The sequence below is a fragment of the Exophiala aquamarina genome (genome assembly GCF_000709125.1).
Source record: "Exophiala aquamarina CBS 119918 chromosome Unknown aczIA-supercont1.1, whole genome shotgun sequence".
Classification (NCBI taxonomy): Eukaryota; Fungi; Ascomycota; class Eurotiomycetes; order Chaetothyriales; family Herpotrichiellaceae; genus Exophiala; species Exophiala aquamarina.
In genome coordinates this window covers 2,687,742-2,710,823 of record NW_013550587.1, presented here as the reverse complement: position 1 = coordinate 2,710,823, position 23,082 = coordinate 2,687,742, and the positions used below count along the sequence as shown (strand labels likewise).

Below are 23,082 nucleotides of genomic sequence, written 5' to 3'. Positions count from 1 at the left end.
ACGTACTCGGGATAGCATATTACTGCTTCCTTCCCTCCATGTCCACTCTGCCAACTCTCTTGGATTTTATCATTGATCATTTCAATCAATTTCGCCCATGGAAAAATATAGTCAAGTATCTTGGCAGAAGAAAATCTGGTATTGAATCCTGACCCCAGTCAACAAGAACATAGGAAAGTGTTGTTTGCAGAGGACGCCGATCGCCCATGTCCTGTGGGAGCCATAATCCAAGCCTGATGTCGCTCGAGCAGAATCAAGAAAGTCACACCTATCTGAGGTCAAGTTCAGGTGATGCCAGTCCCATATCCCGATATATGGATGTGAATCGAGATTGGCTTGGTTGCCTCAGACAATGGCAGCTTTTTCATCCATAGCTTGCGAGTTCGTCACATATTTGAATCAGTCCTTTTGACGCCATAACCGATGCGTACGCCGTTTCATATCCATGAAATCCCATTTTTCGGAATCCCCATTATAGCAATCAAGCCGTGGTGGTGCTTGTACTTTCCCCGATTCCGTGTGGTTGAAAAATTCAACCCCAAGTCGTAGTCGTAGCCAGCAAATGGCTGATGTTGAACATTATAGAGAACGGCAAGGCATCATTAGAAAATTCCGTTGACAATGTTGCTGCCAATAGTGGCACCGGCGCCAAAGATAGCAGCATTGCCCATCTTCTTTCCGAACTTCTTGCCTTGCTCTTCTAGTTTGCTGTACTTGCGACCCTCAGGACCAACAACAGACCCAGATTGAGTGAGCTGCAGGGGCATGTTGCCATAGTCGGATGTTCCAGGAACCATGGGTGGCCGTTTCTCCTCAACAACATTGACATAACTTCGAGGGAAAATTCCTTCCAGATTGGTACGTTCATTGCGACCTCGCCACCCTGATGGGATGTTAGTAAGGAGCCGAAAATTCATGTATGGGAAAGGGACACGTACAGTCGTTGTTCATGTGTTCTGACACCTGCACTCGATCTCCTGGTTGTAATGCCAAGTCTCCGGCATCTGTTGGGGAATATGCGTATAGCGCGGATGCTATGGCGAGAATCTGAGGAGTCTGGACATATGCTGGGGGTGGAAGAGGAGCAGGCGTCGGTACTGGAGCGTACTGTTCCTTGATATTCATAGTTGAAAATTGATCAACGGGGGTGTTGGTTGAGATATTTGCAGGCGTGTGTAAAGGAGCATGAAGGGGTGTTTGAGCAGGCAGTTGTGCTAGGATAGAGGAGAGCTGCTCTGGAGAGATGATGGAACTATCTGCTAGAAATTCAAGTTCCTATACACAGGTCAGTGAGGATGCCAAATGAGATGGATTGGGATGGGACGGGACGGGGACCACACACTGTGCGGATGGTACGGAGGGAGCGGTTGGTCAGGGCGATGGAGGCCTCGGTGGCCATGGTACCGCGATGGAAAAGACAATCAGACGCGTTCTCGAGTATCAAGACAGAGAGGGATGCTTAACGAAAGAAATAAGGGAGTGAGGAGCTCAACCCAAGGAGGCAGAGGTGAGTTGTCGTTGAAGGAAGAAATGGAAACAGGAAGAGGCGGTTGAAGGTGAGGCGCAGTACTGGTAAGTTGGTAACAGGTAACGGTACGGAGTACGGAAGTCATACATAGTACGCATACAAGGATTATTGGGCATTTGTCGGTGGTGCGTCAGGTTTAGTTTTGTCCTGGACCACTTGACCACCTTGGATCAGAGTCATTTGACGCAGGGCTCGGCTTAAGCAATCACTGGGTCGCCCCTAACACGGTAAGGGCAGCTCCAAGGATCCAAACAGTGACCACCCGCCGGGAAGGACAGCTTAAGCGACAAGAGCAACAGCACCCTAAGCCTGGATAGCGTCCGAAGTGCACCAAGGGGCCCAGCAATTGGATGGTGCTAGGCGTCTAGAGTCAGTTTCCTGAGCACAAGACGTGGCTGCCATCTAGAGGACCGGGGGAGGCTAGAAATGGTCTAGCGGAGTTTTGTCAAAACGGGTGCCTGACAGATTTGTTCGGAAGGATCGGTGCCATTATTATTATTGATCCGTCGCTCCCGACTGCCATGATTCTTGCATAACTACCCACAATTCTTGGGCATAAAAACACGTTGCGTGAGCACCAAGTCACGATTTTCGACTAACTTGGTGCCTGCCTACTTGCTACAAGGCTATGACTGTATTTTGCCCAATTTATCTGAAACACCAAGCTTCCGTCTTACGAGAACAGCCAGTCGCCAGGGAAACAGCGACTGAGCCCCTTGCGGCCTCGCAGCCTTATATTAGAGAGCGCCAAATCAAGACCTCCCTGGGTATCTGGGGGTATTATGTTTATCTACATAATACGTAGGACCTCGTATCCAATGTACAATAATGACAAAAACGTGCTTTGGCTACTACTACCACTACTTTATTAGGCATTGCCGCGACCTCGTACTTGTTGAGGATCCAAAGTAGGTAGATTAGGGGTATGCTTGCGAGCACAACATACCAAGTCTCTCAAATGCCTGTATTTTCCTACCTCGCATCTTATAACTTTTTACGACACGCTGCTGGGCTTGTATACCTACCTAGGTAGACACCCATGAACTCTCTAGGCAGCCTAACGCATCTGGATTCGCATTCCATTTGTTCTTCGTTGGGAAACTCCAACACCTAATACCCTATGCACATAGAGTTTAGCGCAATTACAAACGGTCCGTTCTCGCGCCAAGCGCTCATATGGAGATGTTTATACTCATGCCCATTCTCGCGCCCTCCGTTGAGTGCACATCTGTCTCCGAAACTCATGGTCTACTGAGATGTTGGCCATGGATGCCTGACTAGTTAGTCCCCTGTCTGGTCAAGGCTGCTCGTGGCCAATATCTCTGCACACAGGTGATACCTGAAATCACCGACACAAGAACCCTAAAGTCCAGATTGCGTCCCTCTTATATAAATATAAAAAGATAAAAAGCGACCAACTTCGGCCTAGATCGACTAGGCAAGCTTGAAGAACCCCGATGCTCACTTCCCTGAAAGAACGACCAGAAGCCTCGTCCGACCCCGCTAGAAGGCCGTGAGCAGATCAATCGCCTACCGATCTCATCGATGGCGGAACATTGACCGTGTAGCTTTCCGACAATGTGCGTTGCTTCTGTGCTTGAGGGTGGCTGTGGCTGTACTTGGTTGTCACAAGAATTACAAGATCGACAGAAATGCAGTATGGGATCATCAGTTCCTGTTTTTCATTTGGTGCTTCCTCAGACAATGCCCACAGACATGCCCTCTTCATTTATGGAATTGAAGACAGAGGCTCTTGTACCACATTGTCAAACCAGAAATGGTTCTCATGCGCGCCGCCGAGCTTGAATTATTCTGGGACATGTCTAGGTCGGAGGAACAAAGCAGGTGTTCATGGGCTTGGGTATTCTCCACAAACGAAACAATGCAAGCAGTGTTAAGAGGGAACAAACAACCCACTTCCCGTTTCCTACAGCATGGGTTTTCGCTGCAGAGAAGCGCATAGGGGCGCAAGGCTTACTGCAAACACCTTCAATCAGTGTTTGAGGCCGTGATGATACTGGCAGGCTAGCTAGTGTCTTTCTGACCGTTCCTGGCTTGACCAAGTGCAAACGATGAAGCCTCCAAACAGCATATATCCACTGCACCCTCAAATTTTCTCCCGAACAATCTCTCGCTTCAATATCTACATTCACAGCCTCGACTAGACTGCTTCTGAGACACAATACACTCTCAAAGAAACTGGAACACCCTTCACCTGAGCAAGCCACGCGGTGATCCTTGACCCGCTATCTACGACGCTATTCACCGACAACATCCCTCTATTCTTGTGTGAGTGCAGCACTGCATTCAGATCCTGTCACCCATTCACCATCTACACCGCACGACCCTTCCCCTGGATTCAAAAATTCAACGCAGAGTAGATCTCAAGCCCGTAAAGGTCCCATCTTCGCTCTCTCCTCCGCTCAGGCATTTTCTTCTCAACACATTCAAGCACAGACAACAAGGTTCTTCTACTCTGCTTTGAGCTGCTTTAAATATACACTTTATCTGTCGTTTGCCTGCACCTCTCAATCATTCCACCTGCCACCATGTCTGCAACAACTCCCGAGCCCCTCCGAGCTCTCTTTTTCGTTGTTCGACCAGACGGTCAGCGGATGGTCCCTCTGATCGCTATTGACGAGCTTCCATCATTTGTCAAGATCCAAGGAGTCCCAAGAGAACTCACAGCGCTTAAAATCACTGGAATGAACTCTATCGGTGTGTTCGAAGCGCGCCCACAGCAACATGTCGTTGAGGGTGTCTACAGCGGCGCACCACCAACCAATCATCCCATTGACATGAGATCAACAATTGAAGACCAAGCTGCATCTGCCAGGACCGACGGCAAACCCACTTCCAGCTCAGCCAATGATCTACCACAAGTTGGTACTATGGGAAAGAAAGTCTACTGTACTCACTGGATGAAGACTGGGGAGTGCTCCTTTGTTCAGACAGGCTGCAAGTACAAGCATGAGATGCCTCTTGACCTTGATGAATTGAAGCGTCTCGGCCACAATGAAATTCCCCAATGGTTTCGCGAGCTTTATGGTATCCCACCCCTGAATCTTCCGCCTGGAGTCAAATTTCCTAGCTACACGATCCAAGACTCGAAAGTGCAGAAGAGTGACAATTGGCGTAAGGTTCAAACTCTCAATCAAAATGTCGGCCGCAAGAACGTCGCTGCTCAGGGTGGGCAGCGCTATACTCACCGATCTACTCGTGGTACAGATCGCCCCTTCCATTATAGTGACAAGAGCAAAGGCAAGCTAGCATCATTCCAAGACAGAGAACGAGAGGCGCGAGAAGCTCAGGAGCTCGCCAAGGCTCGTGACAAGGAGAATGAGAAACGCCGCAAGGCCAATCAAGGCAGGTGGCCAGGGCTTTCTCCAGGTCACGGCTCGGTCTTCAAGCACAATCCAGAGCCCAAAAATGGATATGACAGCGAGGCCGAGTGCAGCGATCTGCTGAGTGACGACGAGCGGTACGAGAAGATGTCTGATGCAGACTTCCGGAAACAGGAGCTCGCGCGTGCTGAAGCTGCTCGTGCATCTTCATCCTCCTCCCCTGCATCTTTCGCATCTTCGTCCACTACTATACAAGGAAGTGCGGAGCCGCGTCCCGGTCGTGCTGGTGGCAATGGTGGTAGCAATGGCAATCGTCGACGCAAAGGCCGAGGCAATGGCAATAGCAATGGCAACTGAAAGGAGATTTAAAGGCGAAGGGACCAGCGAGGCTGTGAGACCCATTACGGAGAGAAAGCACTTACACGGCGTGTGTTGTCGCGTTTTAATTTCAGACAACAAAAGTTGTATGCCTTTTATGGCCAGGTTTTCGAGAAATGCGGTTGGTTGCAACGATGTTTTTCTTCGGGCCGACAGGCTGAAGCAGAGAAAGAAAACCGTGGACCATAATTCCTGTCCTTATGAGGAATTCTTCATAGAAAAGAAAAATGAATCAAAGTATATTTTTGGCAACCTAGTTTTACATGAGCCGGTTGGGAGTGGGCATGTTCCTTCCCGCCAGAGATTGTACATAGTTATGCACCAGGTTCTTTCCATCGACGGGAATCTCAGCCGCTGCTGCGTCAGCAATCAGCCTCTGTTCCCTTCTTGCCAGTAGCAGTTCTTGGACACGCCGTGGGCTTATTCTCCATTCTTCTGGAAACTTGATGTTTTTCTTTGGCTTGACGTGCCTCAAGTCCAGGGGAATATCTTTGAAATCATCGGCGCCGTTCTTTGCTTCGTCGATGAGTTTATTGACTAGATCTCCCAGATATCGTTTGTTTTGCGCTGGTGCCTCGAATTTCTCGCTGGACATCTTGATCATATCGCTGTCGGGGTTGTAGCGTGTCCCGACAAGCTTGATCAGTTTCAGACGTTGCACGTCCGTCAGGCCAGGCAGATCCTTGGTACAGAACTGCACGACCACTTTCTTTGCTGCGGGATGGGATTCCCCCATGTAGGTTGTATATCGGAATCGCAAAGGCTGGCTTTCGGTGGGAGGTTTGAATTCTTTGGCGAAACCTGATCACATGTTAGTAGGAGGGATCACGGTATATTGGACATCACGTACTAGTCAGTAGTGGCATGTCCCAAGCAACGACCCTAGTATATTCTCTGACTTCTCGATGCACCTCCAACTGACTGTGTGCAACGGATGTGATGTGAGAATCATCAATATCGTCGTCGCCATCTTCAGCCATAGCGAATTCATCTTCCCCTTCGTCGGTTGCGAACCAACCCATCTCTCGGGGCCTCATAGTATCCACAGGAAAGTCGACATCCTCATCGCCTTCAATGTCTCTTTCCATCTCGTCCATTATCGCAGGGTCTAAGTCTTTCTCTCCTTCAAGGGACTCAGCCACCGCCATTAGATGATTGTAGAGACCGATGGGATCTCCTGGCTTTCCCCCGAGGAGTTCTTTCATTTGCTCAAGCTCTTCTGGAGTGACTTCTTCCGCGACAATAGGTTGGAGTGGTGTTAGGTATTCACTAGGGTCTGGTGCTTGAGGATAGGCCGATTCGAATCTCAATGCATCCGCATCGTTCAGCCAGAAGCCGTCCTCTCCCCCAACCGTATCCCTTTTGGCTGAGCCTAACCTGAGATATCTCTTTGCTCCGTCACCGTCTCGATCAGGTAGTTCCACCCAGTACGGGCCTTTCCCTTCTTCAACTCTTTCTAGCTCATCAGCCCTAGCTTCCTCTGGTAGCTCATTTTCCCTATCCCTGGAATTGCCTGCTCGGAGAATCGAAGCGGACGAGTATTGTCGGAAGTAAGGAGCTGCTTTTGGGGCCGTCCGGAGACATTGTGACTGCGCTTTCCGTTTTGCTGGCAGCTGCCGCCGACTGACTTGAAGTAGTGTGCGGCATAGATAGCGTGTCGGTGTTGCCATACCGGCAATGAGTGAAGCCGTTTACGCTGGCAATTGACTTGGAGTCGAGCTACTGGGAAACATTATTTTTCCGCACCCGGCACATCGAAGAGATATACTTCGCCCAAATACTTGGCATTGTGGTTCGCCGTATTCACTTGACAACTATGTAGTCTGCCTCTGTTCTTCATCGATCATCTGCGGAGTTAGTCTGACCGTGGCCGAGCCTGAATGAGGTCAACATCATGACATCTTGACCATGGCAAGTACGCAACATAGTAAAACCGCTGGGAAGAGGTGCTTCGTTACTATTGGCGCTACTGCACCTTTCGATAGCTTGATACGAGCTGTCTTGCATCCTGACTTTATTGGCGCTCTACACGCTGCTGGGTATGTGGAGCTACGGGTCCAATATGGTAGCCATGAGGGTGAAACAATATTTCAGTCGAGATTGAAAGAGTTGGCTACGTCTGTCGATGATCGTAGGCTCGAGATCACTGGCTTCGGATTCAATAAGTATGGTCTCAGGGATGAAATCTCGGCCGTGCAAGGATTCACCGAGGAAAGTCAAGGAATGGTCATCAGCCACGCAGGTGAGTAAGCGACAGGGCTGTACCCTGATCCACGATCTTAACCTTCCGTCCTAGGCTCGGGCTCAATCCTTGATGCTTTGAGAGTGGGAATTCCTCTCGTTGTTGTGCCCAACTCAGATTTGCTGCACAACCACCAAGCGGAACTCGCGGAGGTCCTTGCGGAGCAAGAATACGTTATACATGGAAACATCGAGTATGTGGCTCCAAGACCTCTCCTTTTTGGTGGCTCGTCCAAAGACTTTCTCCCTGCAACCAGCGCAACACATGGATGGTCTCGCTAACATGATGCTCAAGCGACCTCGCTTCATCAATACCAGAAGTGGAAGCCCTTCGGCGCAAGATGAGACAGTGGCCACCTCTTAGGTCAGGCGAAGAAAAATACAAACACGGTCTTGCAGATGTCATTGCCGAGGAGATGGGCTGGCAAATTGGGTGAGCGATTTGGATTGTCTTGCATTTAGTTTGCAAATCAAAAGCTTGGTTATGCCATTGCAATTAGTAGCTCGGCCGACTTGGAAACTCTGCGGCAGAGGTGCTTAAGAGCAGCGAATGCCGACCTGAGAATAGTCCCCTGTAGTCTCCTGCAGTAAGTCCAACGTTTGAACCCCCATTGATGGTATTAAAATCTAAACCAAACCCTTTAGGGTAAAAACGTCCTGTTCTTTTGAAATGTTGGGTGGGTTATTTGAAGGGAGTCGGAAGAACATTATGCAGCTTGAACTTACTCGTCCGTTCTCATAGCAGCACTGGCATATCCGGTCCCGGGTGCACCGCCTCTTCGCTGCTCTCCCTGGACTCAGGACGACTAAAATTTCTACTACACAAAATCTGAAATGTGTACGCAATCAAAAAACGAGCCAGTTGAAGGTAGACTCGAACCCGTCTTGTTCAAAATTCTCATAGAAATGATCCACGCTCGTTAGTGGTATTTGGCATTCAGTAAATCGAACCAGTTTCCCCCAAAAGATGGACCAAACGATTGAACCAGTTGGACTACAAGAGCGGAGGAAAGGAAGCGTGTGAAGGTTTGAGGTGCAAAATTCATGCGTGCGGCACCTGTTGATTCCATTTTGTGGTGTGCGCGTAAAGAATATGTGCAAAGTAGCACTATAGTTGGATGAGAATATTGCCGCGAGATGCCATGAACGATTGAGCCGTGGGACTGAAGTTGGATCTAAAAGACCTTGGATTTAGACAGTATTTCTGCATGCTAGTCAAGGAGAGATAACGAGAAGAAACAGCCTGGAACACCGGGGCACGTCACATCGAGTAAGCCCCATTAACCCGTGTGATCATTTCGCTACACAGTAGATGGCAGAGAACAGTCCCATGAATATCTCTGTTCCGGCCCCCTTACTCCGGCCAGTACATTCAATCCATAAGGATCAAATTATGAGAAAAGATGAAGAGGCGCTATTTCCCAGTTCCATTCAAATTTGCCAGAGTATCCCCACAAGCCTCGCGTAGAGTTTATGCAGACTTATTCTTCATCAGTCGGACAGACAAAAGCGACTCAGGTATCTACTGCAGAGCCCACAGTAGACTCGGTAGAATTTGGCTGACTTTGAGTCGCCGACTGAGGTTGTTCCCGGGCTCTTTGCCTGGAGGCCCTGTTCCGCTGCAATTTCTCAAGCCACGGTTGTTCATGTGCGCGAGCCGTTCTCAACAAGGCAGCAGTCATCTCCTGTTCGTCCTCATCCTCGCCGAGAGCCGCTTCAATAAACGCGTCATCCTCAATCAGATCACGCAACACCAGTTCGTGCTCCTCCAGGGCATCTGTAGTCCGAATTTCACCCAGGTACGGGCTATCGAACATGACATCCTCGTAAGTGTAGTCGAAGCGAAGTTTCACCTCGATATCTCGCTTGTCTCGAGAGTACCTGACTATGGGAGTCGCAAGGGAAATCGCATCGATCAGCTTTTCGTAGGAGTCCGGCGGGCGCATGTGGGCGTTTATGGTCAAGTGTTGCAGGTTAGAAAATGCATCCCCTAGCAACTTCAGACCCTCAGTCCAGTGCACTCGATTTTCTTCGCCTATGTGGACCCATACAACAATTGAAGGAACTTTACTGTTGATAGTGGGGAATGGCGCTCTGAGGCTGTTCATATGAAAGATGTTCTTGCCCAAGTGGACATGAAAGGAGGCATACAAGATGTGCGCTGCCTCGTCGTATATTTGTCGACAGGTCAGAAGCGGACGAAACGCTATTGACCACGGTATTGGATTGACGCGATCCTCCTTAAGACACGCCAAACAACCGCCTTGTCTAACAGTAGGTTTTGTTGAATGGGGCACCACGACCTGACTCCGAAATACGAGGCCCCAGATCTGATTCCTGACTTCAGTGGGAAGCTCGAGTAAGGTGACGGGCATTTTAACGGGGTCTGATGGATTTGGTCTGGCTCGGAACCGTTAAAGCGGATATCAGAGACGATGTGTCGTGTACAGGAGATTTCTTTCAGCTAGTAGCATCAGCATGAATCCATTCGGGGCCAGCTCGTCCGACTATCCGGAATCCGGATGAGGCTGCATCTTGGCAACGAGGCTGCACAACCCCAATCCCGATCCAGATTTCGAACTTCTGTCGAGACGATTCCTCGTTCTCTATCCCTTAGTGTATCGATTGTATCGAAACTATTCCATCTATCGGCGCAGAGTCCTCCCCTGCCAAGTGAGTGGTCTCTGTGGAGCGAATTCCCATCGCTGACCAAAACGTCTTTGTTCCTGACTGGATTGATCGAATCCATACAGCACAAAGCTTCTCCTGATAGTGGTTGATTGTTCCCCCCAAAGTAGAAGTCCCCTTCGTGAATACCATCAAGGCATTATCCTTTTCTTTGTGATCAGCTTCATCCTCAACAAATAGGGACCCTCAACCTTGGGCTATGTACAAGGAGACGACCTCGACCACGCAATCGAGCTCCGTTGTTCGACATTGTGTGTCTCCTCTCAAGTTAATAGTTCTGACGGCGTGCAATGAATGAAAAGCAGCTTTCCCTTTAGCTCCACTCTCGAGTCTTTGTCAGAAGTCCACCTGTTAACTCGAAAGCATGTATCGTCGAGAGGCAGGCAGATCGTATAAGAGTCCCCTTCCTACTCGGACCGTCAAGTTCTGTTCTCCAAGCTTCTTTTGCAAGGAACCAGCCAAGCAAAACAATCATCGAATCGAAGAATACACCGTCCGAACACAGCTTTTCGACTTAGAATTTTTCGAGGTTCCTCACTTTTACAGGAGAGTCTTCAACCCAACACCAATACTTCCATACATCAATTAGCTCTTCCAGCACACTCCCAACACTTTCAACCCCATACTGCTAACTTACGGATGGCCCCGCCTAGCATATCGACTCTGCTTGCAGAGTCTAGAGCAGCCCGTTCCGCACATCCGCCTGCAGCTATCACTCCGAAACCTGCTGCCACTGTGCGCGAGAGTAAGACCGAGACTCGTCGTCGAGTTGACTCGGTAACCCAGTCATCGAAGTGTGTTCCTTCTCAATCAACAACGGAGACTAATCGAGATACTGAGCGCGGTGCCGAGCGGGATCGTACTCATCGTCCCTCAGAGCGCGAGACTCGTCGTGGCGATCCCACTATGAATTCCATGCAGCCCAAGTTCGATAATATGTCCGTTCGTGATAGCAGAGCTCCTCGCACTGGGCGCGAGCGTCGCGATCTCGAGACCTCGACTACTGTGACTACTAGTCCTGGCTCCATGATTGGATCAGATGCAGTGAACACTACCAGTAGCAAGCATGGTACTCGTCGCGATCGCACTACTCGATTTGGTAAGACCAATATACCTACGATCTACGAGGATGGAGCAGTATCCAGCCGTGCCCCTGGATCTCGCTACGATACTGTTATGCCCGGTCACTTGGTGCCCTACGATGCTAACCGTGCTCCTGCCTCTCGGTTTGACTCATCGGTGAAGTCTGGCCATCTGGTCCCTTACGATTCCAGATCTACAATTGGCGGCAGGTCACTCTTCAATGGAGGATCTTGTGCCCACTCCCGAGCTTGCTCCTCGTATAACGCAGGCGCCATGACTCGTATCCCCGCTTCATATGCTGGCGATGACTGCACATGCTGCGGAGAGAACGCTGCCCTGACTCGTCGCGATGAGAAGACTTTCAGTCGTATGGTGCGTGATGAGGCTGCCAAGGCTAGCACCGTTGGCGTCCAAGGTATGCAGGTCAAGGTCGACACGGGCTCTACCAAGATTGAGGTCAACATTCTTGACATTGTCAAGAAGCGATAAGCGGCCAGCGGAGCAGGTGAATTTTCTAACACTCACTATGTTTTTTCATATGGGACCAAGTTTTCTTTCATGGCCGCGGTATCGTTTTCAAACTGGTATGTTCGCGTGTATTGGAAAATGGTGTTCTTGGGAAGACAATTCATGACTGTTTAGGGAGGGTAGACCTAGGAGTAAAGTGCATCCCGGTATTGTTTTAGATCCCTGTGTGGTCATTTAAAATAATTCGTAGATACCGAAAAGAGCCGTGAAGCTTAATTTAGATTAAGACCCAAACTCAAAATTCGGAGCAATTCAGCCAACTTAAATTCCCCCTGTCTGACAGCGGTTTAGAGATCTCAGCAGTTTTATTTTACAGTGTTCGTTCGTTTCCTCCACGTCAGATCGTGGGAACTTTCCACGCAGTAAGCTACAAGATGATCAAGTCTCCGTATATCCTAGCCTCTTGCAATTTCAGAGGTTTTTTCTTAGGCTCACTTTATTTGAGCCAGTGCATTCAAGATGCAGCCTAAGGAAAACGTAATAATGCCCACATTTCATAAGAAAGAGTACTTTATGAATCTAGCAGATTTCACCTTTAAGGTCCGCAACATTTCGTATACTATAGCCTAGAGTTATTATGAGTCCTCTAAACTTAGTACTGTATTATATTCTTAGACGGTGCCCATTTATTTCAGAGTTATAGCCTTTCTTTTCGTCTTCCTTTTCTCGTCTTGTTGTTACAGTTCGACAAGAGTTGTACAACTAGCAGGTCTACCTAATGCGAGGAGGTTAAATCTGGAGAGTTATAAAGACTCCAGGCGCATCCGGCTCTCTTATGTACTCTAGCTCGTTATCTAGTAGCATGATGGTTTCCCTGTCAACGGAAGACTGGTCGTAACTACCTCGCGTGCGATTGCCTTGCGCAGATCCGGCTTGCTGGATCTACGAAAGCACCTCTGTCCAGTTCCTGCCATTGCTTGCTAGTTCCGTTCAGTTATGGCTATAACTGGTCTTTCCTGCAATTGCAGGTCCGACTTGCGATTGCAGCTCCGCACAGGCCTCCAGACGAGATCTGGTCTGGACGTGCTGGGCTGCTTCCAACGCCGGTGTCCACCAAGTCTACATGCGGGTTTAACCCGTAACACTTCTCTAAGGAAAGCTAAGGTTAGATGTTTTCTGAATCCTTTATAGCTCTTAAAGATTTCTCGGATGATTACTTCTCGACCTTTTCCTCGGCACTACCTATCTAGTCCTTCTAAAAGGGTTAGAACTAGGCTTTTACGTCTCCTTCTAGGTATAAAGTCGTAAAGAGTATCCATATAAGCTTCGGAGAGAATCATCTTAGGTTCAGTATTATACATATTTCCGCGTGTTATAAGAACGCGATTAGTTTCTTCTTGTCGCTGTGGAAGGGTTTGGGTGGGTTTTCTAGTTTCGAATCTTTTCTGTCGGTCGACATTCTAGTAGCGAATCTAAATGAGGTCGAACTAGCTGGCGTCGGGGTTCTCGTTCCACTGGATAAATAGTTGTCGGTCTAGGAATGCGATCAAATGTGGAAGCAATGACTGAAATAAAGAGTGTCGATTGATTGCTCGCCCGCGGGCTCCCTGATTGGCTATTGGCTGTTGGCTGGCTCCAACAAATCGTGCAGGGTGCGGCCCGGCGCAAGGACCCATAGGACAATCCCGATCGGCAAGGTTTTCCATATTCTCTTGACGACAGTGCTCTTTAGAAGTGGGCAGGGATAAATTTTAAGTCTAATAGTTCGTGTAATAATCTGCGGATGTCATGCCAGTTTCAAATTTAGACCTTCTTACCGTGGTGAGTATCGAGAATAGGTAACAGCCAAGAAAGCGGAGTTATGAAGAACATGCGCCTTCTACACACATAAAACAGCACTAGTACGCCACGCAGCACGTGACGTTCAAGGCGACTAAATTCAGCCTCACGCGGGTCCAGACCGACGACTACCAGCGTCATCCTGCAGGATAACTCTACTCCTCAGCATGCCTCCTCCCCTAGATGCGTTGGCAGCTGGCCGCCGACGACTCCGCGCATCCAAAGGAGTCGCGCCGCTGGTGGCTTCTCAGCACACGGCGCATGGAATCTTGCCTTGCAACGGGCGGATTTCAGCCTGATCGCTGGTACCGCCGGTACACTACCTCCAAGACGTCTCTCGCCGCGATCGATCATGCCGCTGACTTGCCGTGACTATACTGTGGGTTGTATCTGCCCCATGGGGGTGGAACTGGCTCCCGTTGAGGCAATGCTCGACAATGTCCACCCGAGTCTGCCCACTCAGCGAGCGCAAAATAACTACACCTTGGGAGAAATATGTGGCCATAACGCGGTGATCGCTGTTCTACCAGAGATTGGGAACAATGCGGCAGCGACAGTGGCAGTTCAGTTGCTCAACGATTTCCCCTGTGTTCGATTTAGTCTGCTGGTGGGCATTGGCGGGGGCGTACCCGACGAAGAGGCAGATGGCAATGATATTCGCTTAGGAGATGTGGTGGTCAGCAAGCCCACTGACTCCTTCGGTGGAGTTGTGCAGTTCGATTTTGGCAAGGAAGCCAGTGCCGGCTTCAAGCGGACGGGGTTCTTGAACAAACCACCCATAATCTTGCGGTCGGCGGTTCAGAAACTTATTGCGCGCCACGAAAAGGAAGAGAGCCGAATCCTTCAGCACATGGAAGAGATGATCAGTAAGTTCCCGAAGATGGGGGAGAAATATATCTACCCAGGGGGAGGGCAAGACCAGTTATTTCGCTCACACTATGACCATCAAGGAGGGTCCACGTGCAGGTTTTGTGACAAAACAGAGATAGTGAATCGTCCTGTTCGATCTAATCCCTACCCACATATTCATTACGGGACGATAGGATCCGCCAACAAGGTCATGAAAAATGGTAGAGAGCGAGACAACTTAAAGATGGAAACGAAAATTCTCTGCGTGGAAATGGAGGCGGCTGGGTTGATGGATACATTTCCATGCCTGGTCGTCCGAGGCATATGTGACTACGCCGATTCTCACAAGAACAAGAAATGGCAGCCCTACGCAGCGGCGGTGGCGGCGGCTTACATGAAAGAGCTGCTGTCCGTCATACAAGTCCAAGAAGTGATCACGGCCCATGGTGCCAGTTTTCAGCCGGCTGAGAACCCCATCAACCTCAGCGCCTCAGTCACGGGGTTGCTGACGGCCGGTACACACCTTGCAAATCTCATCAAGCGCTTGACCAACCCGCCGCATGCCTTAAAAGAGATCGAATCAGAGCTCCCTACCCTTCGAATTATTATCTCTGCCCTCGGAAAATTCGTGGAACGGACCAAGGATGTCAGCGCTACTCGCGCAAGCCTGATCCCGCTCCAGGATGTGATCGTGATTTTCACTCAAATCGTTCTCGTTCATACGGAGCTTGAAGGATTCGTCAAGACTCGATCGAGTAACAGCTCGCTTACTCCACAAACGACAGAAATCTTTGATCAAGATGACTTGGTTGCAGAGCGCCTGTTAAGACAGGTGCAGAGGCACAAACATTCTCTGTCCCTCGTTCTGGACATTATTCGATGGTAACAGACTGTTTCCGGAGGGCAAAGCCGTGCTAATAATTCCACAGCGATTCAGAGATGCAGGCGAGGGCGAACGCAGAAGCTCTGCGTTCTCACACAGACCGAGAACTCGAAGACAACTTCGATCTAGCAGAGCGCGTTCAACAGGTTGATCTGCCTCCCGGCACCATCATTTCTGATCGGTCTAGCAGGACGCCATCACCAGGTATAGGCGGAACACCGCACGAAAATGCGACAGATACGTCAGAGGTGATTGACGAGCCAGACCTTGTCCCTGACGCGAATGAATCATTGCAACTCACCTTTAGCCAAGTCCTAGAGTACTGTAAACCTTACCAGCGCACTCACGACCTAGAGGTAGACGCTGTCAGTCACATCTCAACGACACGATCCCACGGCTGGTCCCTGCTTTCTGGTTTCAGCTCCGGTCAAGTCACGATAATTGGAGTTATTTGCCTCCCTTTGACTGAAAGTGAGAACACCAGATTTCGCAGTCTCTGCACCACGGAAAGCCCAGCGCTCCCTGATCCTCCAAGGAAAATGAGCGCTGCCGAAAAGTGGTTGGTCCGGCAGCTCAACGACCAAAACCGAGATCCAGTATCCGGAGTGAGTGCAGGCCCTATGGGTGATGACATGGTAATTTGCGGTTTCCGTCAATATTACCGCTTGGCTAACGGTATTGTAGTTCCATTGGCAGGCTACCATGATGGGCCCAGTAAGACTCTTTCTGTACACTGTTTAGGCACATACTAATAGGAGTAGACCGACACACCATATCAAGGAGCAGTTTTCTTCTTGATGATGTCCTTCCCCACCGACTATCCCTTCAAGCCTCCAACCGTCGCTTTCACGACTCGCATCTATCACCCAAACATCAGCCCAAACGGCAGTATCGGTGTAGACATACTGAGAGGTCAATGGGCCCCGGCGTTGTCACCGGTGAAAGGTAGGCCACTTCTCATCTGCTTAGCACTACAAACTGACAGCAGATTCGATATAAAGTGTTGCTATCAATCCAGTCACTTCTCGATGATCCGAACCCACACAGCCCAATGGGGGGCTCCGAAGAGGCCGCTTTCCTGTATCTAAATGACAGGGCACGTTACAATGCTAAAGTAAGAGAATGGGTAAGGAAGTACGCGATCTAAACCATTGTGGGTCTCCTATCGCCACGTAAAGGTGGACCCTGTTAGGATCTACCAGAGAAGACAATGCTCGGGCAACGGCCGGCGGGCGATGATGTGAGAAAAGAAAAGAGAACGGAACGGTAGAAGACAATTGCAAACGCTGATTTGAGCTCATGTCAAACCCCCAACAGCCTTCCTATCTGATTGTATACGGCGGAGAGATGCCTGCCATGATTCGAATCTTGGGAATGTCTCCTTCATAACATGGTAACACTGTGCGCAAAATAAGTATAATGTACTCCGTATGGATCCGATATATATTATTTGATTGAACCCAGCGTTTAGCGTGCAAGGAGTAACTTAGTGGATCCCCCAAGAGGGTGTAGAAGATGTCAGCAACCTTGGTCGTATTGCATGTGACGGAGGCAGTCCCTGTAACTGTCAAGCGACGTCAGACCAAACAAATTTGTCTAGCACACTCAGAGTAGGAGCACTCTATATTTGGAAGGCAATAAGCCTTGGCGCTCTCGGCGTTAAAGGCTTTGAGAAAATAACTTCAAAAGACAACGCAGGGATTTCAAAACACACAGGGAGACACTTGACTCGAAGCTTGCAAGCCCTTCCGGGGTTGTGTAAGGGGCCGAGGACAATGACGAGCTTTATTCCTTGCCAAATTAGCTACTGCAATATTATTTGATAAACAATACAAAGTCACATAAAAAAAAAAACCTGCTCCTTGGTAGCTAAATATGTTCATGTGAACGCCAGTCCTAACCATTCATTCCTGTACGCAATCATACAGACTGAGTAAGGAGCAGCAAAACGACCAGGAAGCCAGAACAGCACAACCAAGTTATCTCTGCTAGACATCTCTTTCTGATTGCGTAGCATCAACTGGCTATCGTTGACGAGATGACAAGGCAACACTCCAAAATTATAGCAATACCCCCATCATCTGCCTTTTCGTGATCTCACTGTTCAGATGGCATCCAGAAGCTCTCCTGAAGTGGACCAAATCTGACCGGTAGCACCGCCTGCCGGCCCCCCCCATTACTAGACAGACCCATAGCCAACATTCGGACGCAACCAAGGACTAATCAATTGTCAAGTTTCTCTGGCGACTTAATCTCTAGCTGTTTTAGAGATTCGCAAAGAGTAGACTGTGGTTTGGGAGGTAAGTAAAATTAGCTATGAAAACAGGCATTCGAAATACAGGAAACAAGCCTTGTCCAGAAGGGAACAAAGCATTGCATGGCTCATTGTATCGAGAATTGATTTCTATCTCTCGATCGCCATAGTGAACAATCTCGAGGAGAGTGCTTGATTGAAAAGCATCACAGCACAATAAATAGCTCATCCCTCGGTAAACCTTCGTCCTTCATGTTGGGATAATATGGCACCATTGAATCGGCTGAATGCACATATGCGTCATTGTAAAGTCTCCAATACGGTGTACGGACCTTTCTAGCCGGATGGAATAGCCCCGCCCAGACGTAGTTCATAACGATACCAGTTCCCACTGCCATTCTGATGGCTTCGATCGCCTCAATGATTCGGTCGATCACGTGGGGGCTGGTCTCAAAGAGATTGGGATAAAGCAAGTTGAGAAGATGAACCATTGCATCTTCACAACCAAGGCCAACGACACCCAGGGCCACATGCTTCACAACACTTGCTGCTGTCTGGCGGTGCACCTGGTCGCGGTCTATGAGTGCGTCCTCAAGCAATGGCGTTACTGCGTAGACGTAGTCTTTCGCCATTTCGCCGATATACTCGAAGAGGAATGACAGCGATTTCAGCACACCATTTTGCACATTCAGCTCAGGAACACGATATTCATTCATCAGTGCGGGTAAGACGGTAAATGGCGCACAGGTTTCAGCCACTATGCCAATCGCAACAGCCGTGCAGACACGAGACTGTCGTTCCTGCACTCGAAGATTGTTCAGCAGTGTGGCTAGAACATCTTGTGGACCAATTGCCTTGGCGATAAACCCGAAGGTATTGTTTGCCGCTCGCCGGATACCCTTCTTATGAGCTTTGAGCATATCTAGAAGCTCAAAGCAAATACGCATCCATTCGCGTGCGTTCACTGATTCTGGTCCGCGATCGGCAATGCGGCCGACCAAATCGATAGTGTTCTCTTGTACCTTTTCGTGCCGATTTCGTAGAATGGGTGTAAGGCGCGGCAGGAGATCCTTGATCGGAGGTTGCATTTGGTTTATGCCGACCACAGTAACGATGGAACGAAGGGCACCGAGTATGGAACCGAGGACTTCAGGGTATTCTTCTCCCAAATACTCATACAACACCACACCCAGCTTTCCCATGAGCGCGTCTTCGCCGCACTGTTTCATCACCATTGCTATTCGAGAAATCAAGTCGGCGGCTTGTTGACGGACGGTGGCGGATTTATTGTTCAACCGCCAAAGGATCGTGCTGACAATCTGAGGTAGGTAAGGCTTGCATCGAGTTCCAAGTGCATTAACGACTGTACCGAAGCCATTAAGCATGACAATGTCCTCAATGCTTTGTTCTTGGAATGCATGTAGAATACCGTCAACAAGCCGCTCTTCCAGTCGTTCACCAATGTCTGCGGCGCCTAGGGACGCAATGACTTTTTCAATGGTCTCCACCGTCATCTTGCGATATGCTTCACTCTCGTCTTTGAGGTTATTGACTATTCGCTCAACAATCTCACTGACGCCGACTTTTTGGCCCAAATCTACAGTTGTTTCCACAACTTGTCGATAATTCCTCTTGTCAAGCGCCATCCTTCTGACCCAAAAGCTTTTGAAAAATTCATGTAGGACATGCTCCTTGAGATAACCGGCTGTCACGCCATCGGTGCTCGCACATTGGGAAATGACCTTCAAGACGACTTTCTTCATCTCTTCGTCAGGAGATGCAAACTCTCGCAGGAGAATTTCCATAATTTGACTGGTGTAGTAATTGGCATATTCTTCGTCCATAAGAGGAATGATATATCCAACTGCCTTGAGAAAGCCTGCAAGTCCTTTGCCACGCTGCTTTCGAGCCCCAGTCCAAAGAGGGTTGAGGATATCATCGAAGCTCTCAATACCATAGGGATTGGCAGCTTCTGCGAGTGCAGCAATGGCAAGAGACGTGACCGTTCTTACCTTGGCTTGTTCGTCGCTGAGGTTATCGGCAATACAATCCACAAGACCCTTGAGATGTGGTAACACTGCACAACCCATGAGAATCGGGATTTGTTGCACGATTTTCACTCCGGTGTGCCGAGCTTGCCAGGACTTCTTGCTTCGACAGACTGCTCGCAGAAAAGGAAGAAGTGCAGGGATGCCCAGAGCTGACGCTACTACGGCAAAAGCACGGGCGGTTGTATTTCGCACGTACTCGTCGACATGATCAATATCTGGCCTCATAGTACTGATCATGTGCGCTAATCCAGCAGCCTTGCTGAGATTCGAAATGATTTCTCGGCCTTCGACACGAGCATAGTAATCTTGATCAATAAGTAGGGGTTCGATAACAACCAGGATCTTATGGACGTATGGCCGAATCAGATCATCAAGCTTGTAAAGAACACGATCGATGACTTTTACAAGAAGATGCCGCTCTTGATCCTCAAGTGTCTTCTCCATTAGCAATGGAAGGATTTGATTAAACAAGGGTCCGGCTCCAAATTGGCGAGCATTGTCCGTTAATTGTCGTAGCGCAGTCTTACGCATGGGTGGAGTGCCGTTTTTAACCTTGAGAAGTAATCGCATGATCTTGCGCTCCTTTAATTCTTCAACGGACATTGCGTTCTCGTCGGCACCATCCACAAGTTTTCCAAAATAAGCCATATCCTCGGTTTTGAAGAACTGCAGATCGCCCACGCCAGGAATATCAGTAGGAAGCTGCTTGCCCATCATTCTTGGATTTTCTGGTTCCTGCATCATGAAACCGCCGATCCCAGTAGAGCTACTGACTGCTGCAGGGGTCGCCACGTTTTTTCGGGTGGCTATTCGGACGCGTGCGTATCCAGGGGGTGGTTCTAAGACTGTGTAGCCCTCGGTAGGAAGCATCAGATCGAGATCTTCGTCAGACCAAACTGTGCTCCGGCCTGTGATGTCAGTACCGAATCCTGACTGGGTGGGATGCATGGGTGTGGCAAGTCCCGCACTGCCGGCTGGAGTCGCTGAACCTAGGGCAGGGGCCTGGTCCCATCTTGATCGCTTTGTCGACGCCGAACCTTCTTCCGGGCCTGGAGCCTGGTCCCATCTCGAACGCTTCTTTTCTTCAGCACCACCAGAAGCTGGAGTGGCTTCACTCGAAACATCCCACCTTTTTTTCCGTTTTCGCCCCGTCGCTTCCACAGTCGACCCTGCGTCTGCGTTCTCTTTGTTGGCTTCTTCCTTCAGAGATGGCTTATGTTCTTCGACCGCGTCGCTGTCCGTCTGCTTCTCAGCAATAAGTTTATTTACTCGCTCCTCTTCGCGCTCAAGGTCCTGGAGCTGCATGACTTCACGATAGGTAGAACCTTCACTGACTCCGGCATGTTTATTCGCAGCAAAAGGATCGGCTCGTGTCGGAGTGAGTGGACCTCGATCGAATCTTCGCTTCTGGTAATCAGTCTCACGATCTGCTATTCTGGCAGATTTCTCACGCCCAAGTAGAATATCTTCTTCCTCCACTCCATTCCCTCGCGAGAACTCGTTCATCTGGTCCTTTGTAGCAGTGTATTGTCCAATGAGCCTCCTGCTATCACCAGCGTCGGGCATTTCTTCGTCATCGTCATCAGTCGGTAAGGAGGTATGATAGCCGGCAAATTTGTCCGACCCATTTCGGTCGTAAAGCTGTGTGTCGAAGGACTCAGTGAAGGAGGCCTTGGTGGAAGAGTCAGCGCGCTGGCTGGAGGGGTCAAAGGTCTTTGAACCTTTCTTGCCAGCAGATTGAGAGTTGCGCTCGGCCTGCAGGCGCCGAACTGTATCGAAGTCGGCTGAGGGAGTCAGTGGGAGGTCGGCAGTTGATTCGAGGGCAGACTTACCGTCCGACATGATGTCTGTCGCAACAGCTTCGGCTTAAGCTAGGAGTGAGGTGATTAATGCTTTGGCGACGGCGAGGAGAATTCGTCAAAATGATGTGGGCAGCATGATACAAGAGCCCAATATCCTACCTAGGTACTGACTAATGGTTGCGATCAGTGGTGAGTGATGTCCAGAGAAACTTTTGCCTCCGGAACAATGAGATACCGAACGTGTATACCACGTGATGTGACGAGGGCGCTTGCACGAAATGAGAAACGTGGGCCCAAGTGGAATAATTGTGGCAATCAACAAGGACCCCGACAACAAGGATTGACGAAAGCCCCATCAATCTTCAGTACAAAGGGGGGCTGTTTGATTACCAGGTTACAGATTGTGTCTAGCTACTGGAAGAGGAAACGTTCTCGACAGTGATGCCCCATTGGCTCAAGAGACAGTCCGGACCATTGGAGGGGATAGAAAATGGACCGGAATCGATTGTCCTGCATGTACAGAAAAGCCGTTTCTTCGCTAATATGGAAGGGATGAGCATGCCCTCTTAGCACCAAGTCAGTCTGGGAGGGGCAGAGAGGAAACTTGAGAACTTGGCTGGAGGCGAGGAGGGCTAGGGGGCTAGGTGGCTAGAGCGAGGGCAGGAATCCGCCCTCCCGCCGACACCGCCGTACGAGGTATCCGTACTTTGGGGGTGCCTATGTCAGGTTAATGAGAGCCTGCAAGGATCGGGCTAGTACAAGCAACCCCACACTCACAAACAGGTGCTAGTCGCCCCGAACTTGCCTAAGTCCTTAGGTACTCCGTCTTTTGCTAGGCACCTTAGTCCTTCAACGCCTCCTCCCACTAACCGCCGATTTTGGATCCGTACGAGTACCTATCTTGAGCCCCAAGTCCTCCCAAGTCTAAGTCCAAGTCCCGCCGCATGCCATCAATCGACCAACCCATCATCCTTCGCCCATCATCACGGCATTCCTCTTGTATGGCCCATTCAGCACCCAATCGATCTCCTCAACCTCCCACCCTACCTTTGTCTGTTCTGGCGCATCACACGTTCCTGCATAAGGCTTCACTTCAGCTCATTTCAGTCCCAATTGTCGGACTTCGCACTTCCTCCCTCCCTCCACTGGAGCATTCCCTGCAGCTGCAGCTCTGCCACTGAGACGTCGTCCTGCCGTCGCATTCGGCTCCCTCCATCAATCCAATCGTCGTCCTCGGGTTATTTGCCTCTTGCCCTGCATACATCCACTCGGATCAATCTCCTTTTCAATGCTGTGCTGACAGTAAAGTTTGCTCCTGGGATTGCCTGTCGACGGCACTTCGCTCTCGGATTGATCCTGCTCTTGGTTCGCGCAAATGCCTGAATGCTCGAACCCAATCCTGGCTCGAACCCGTCGAAGGAAAGCGAAGAACTCCTTTTTGACACACAAAAGTCGTTCGGATACGAGAAGGTTTTCCTGACTGAGCCAAACTTCATATCTGAAGACTTCCAGCGAGGACCGTGCATTGCTGCACGAGGCGTAGCGCTAGGACGCCCCAGACCTCACCACAATGAGGTCAATTGAGCGAGACGAGACGAAGAGTGTCGGAACCTCGAGATCAAGAGCCCAGAACTTTCAACGACGCACTAGTCAGGTTGCTCCATCGCAAGATCG

The 23,082-nt window shown here is 49.7% G+C and overlaps 9 protein-coding genes across 9 annotated transcripts; 5 read left to right on the top strand and 4 right to left on the bottom strand.

Moving 5' to 3' along the window:
• Nucleotides 1-602: 602 nt before the first annotated feature.
• Nucleotides 603-1,399, bottom strand: A1O9_00967 (uncharacterized protein; the record flags this gene model as incomplete). Its single annotated transcript, XM_013410128.1, has 3 exons — nucleotides 603-883; nucleotides 939-1,275; nucleotides 1,343-1,399. 3 exons carry the CDS (start codon nucleotides 1,397-1,399, stop codon nucleotides 603-605), a joined length of 675 nt encoding a protein of 224 aa, XP_013265582.1.
• A 2,678-nt stretch (nucleotides 1,400-4,077) lies between these two features.
• On the top strand, nucleotides 4,078-5,229 carry A1O9_00966 (uncharacterized protein; the record flags this gene model as incomplete). Its single annotated transcript, XM_013410127.1, has 1 exon — nucleotides 4,078-5,229. One exon carries the CDS (start codon nucleotides 4,078-4,080, stop codon nucleotides 5,227-5,229), a length of 1,152 nt encoding a protein of 383 aa, XP_013265581.1.
• Nucleotides 5,230-5,509: 280 nt separating this feature from the next.
• A1O9_00965 (uncharacterized protein) lies at nucleotides 5,510-6,920 on the bottom strand (the record flags this gene model as incomplete). Its single annotated transcript, XM_013410126.1, has 3 exons — nucleotides 5,510-6,051; nucleotides 6,101-6,519; nucleotides 6,682-6,920. 3 exons carry the CDS (start codon nucleotides 6,918-6,920, stop codon nucleotides 5,510-5,512), a joined length of 1,200 nt encoding a protein of 399 aa, XP_013265580.1.
• A 238-nt stretch (nucleotides 6,921-7,158) lies between these two features.
• A1O9_00964 (uncharacterized protein) lies at nucleotides 7,159-7,928 on the top strand (the record flags this gene model as incomplete). Its single annotated transcript, XM_013410125.1, has 3 exons — nucleotides 7,159-7,492; nucleotides 7,547-7,685; nucleotides 7,787-7,928. The coding sequence occupies 3 exons, from the start codon at nucleotides 7,159-7,161 to the stop codon at nucleotides 7,926-7,928; spliced, it is 615 nt and encodes a 204-aa protein (XP_013265579.1).
• Nucleotides 7,929-9,176: 1,248 nt separating this feature from the next.
• Nucleotides 9,177-9,854, bottom strand: A1O9_00963 (uncharacterized protein; the record flags this gene model as incomplete). The annotated part of the gene is made up of 1 exon (XM_013410124.1): nucleotides 9,177-9,854. A coding segment is annotated over one exon (678 nt), but the record flags the coding sequence as incomplete, so codon positions are not given.
• Nucleotides 9,855-13,924: 4,070 nt separating this feature from the next.
• On the top strand, nucleotides 13,925-14,836 carry A1O9_00962 (uncharacterized protein; the record flags this gene model as incomplete). The annotated part of the gene is made up of 1 exon (XM_013410123.1): nucleotides 13,925-14,836. A coding segment is annotated over one exon (912 nt), but the record flags the coding sequence as incomplete, so codon positions are not given.
• Nucleotides 14,837-14,884: 48 nt separating this feature from the next.
• A1O9_00961 (uncharacterized protein) lies at nucleotides 14,885-15,304 on the top strand (the record flags this gene model as incomplete). The annotated part of the gene is made up of 1 exon (XM_013410122.1): nucleotides 14,885-15,304. A coding segment is annotated over one exon (420 nt), but the record flags the coding sequence as incomplete, so codon positions are not given.
• A 536-nt stretch (nucleotides 15,305-15,840) lies between these two features.
• A1O9_00960 (ubiquitin-conjugating enzyme E2 D2) lies at nucleotides 15,841-16,448 on the top strand (the record flags this gene model as incomplete). The annotated part of the gene is made up of 4 exons (XM_013410121.1): nucleotides 15,841-15,936; nucleotides 15,986-16,015; nucleotides 16,063-16,239; nucleotides 16,290-16,448. 4 exons carry the CDS (start codon nucleotides 15,841-15,843, stop codon nucleotides 16,446-16,448), a joined length of 462 nt encoding a protein of 153 aa, XP_013265575.1.
• A 1,313-nt stretch (nucleotides 16,449-17,761) lies between these two features.
• A1O9_00959 (uncharacterized protein) lies at nucleotides 17,762-21,448 on the bottom strand (the record flags this gene model as incomplete). Its single annotated transcript, XM_013410120.1, has 1 exon — nucleotides 17,762-21,448. One exon carries the CDS (start codon nucleotides 21,446-21,448, stop codon nucleotides 17,762-17,764), a length of 3,687 nt encoding a protein of 1,228 aa, XP_013265574.1.
• Nucleotides 21,449-23,082: the final 1,634 nt, after the last annotated feature.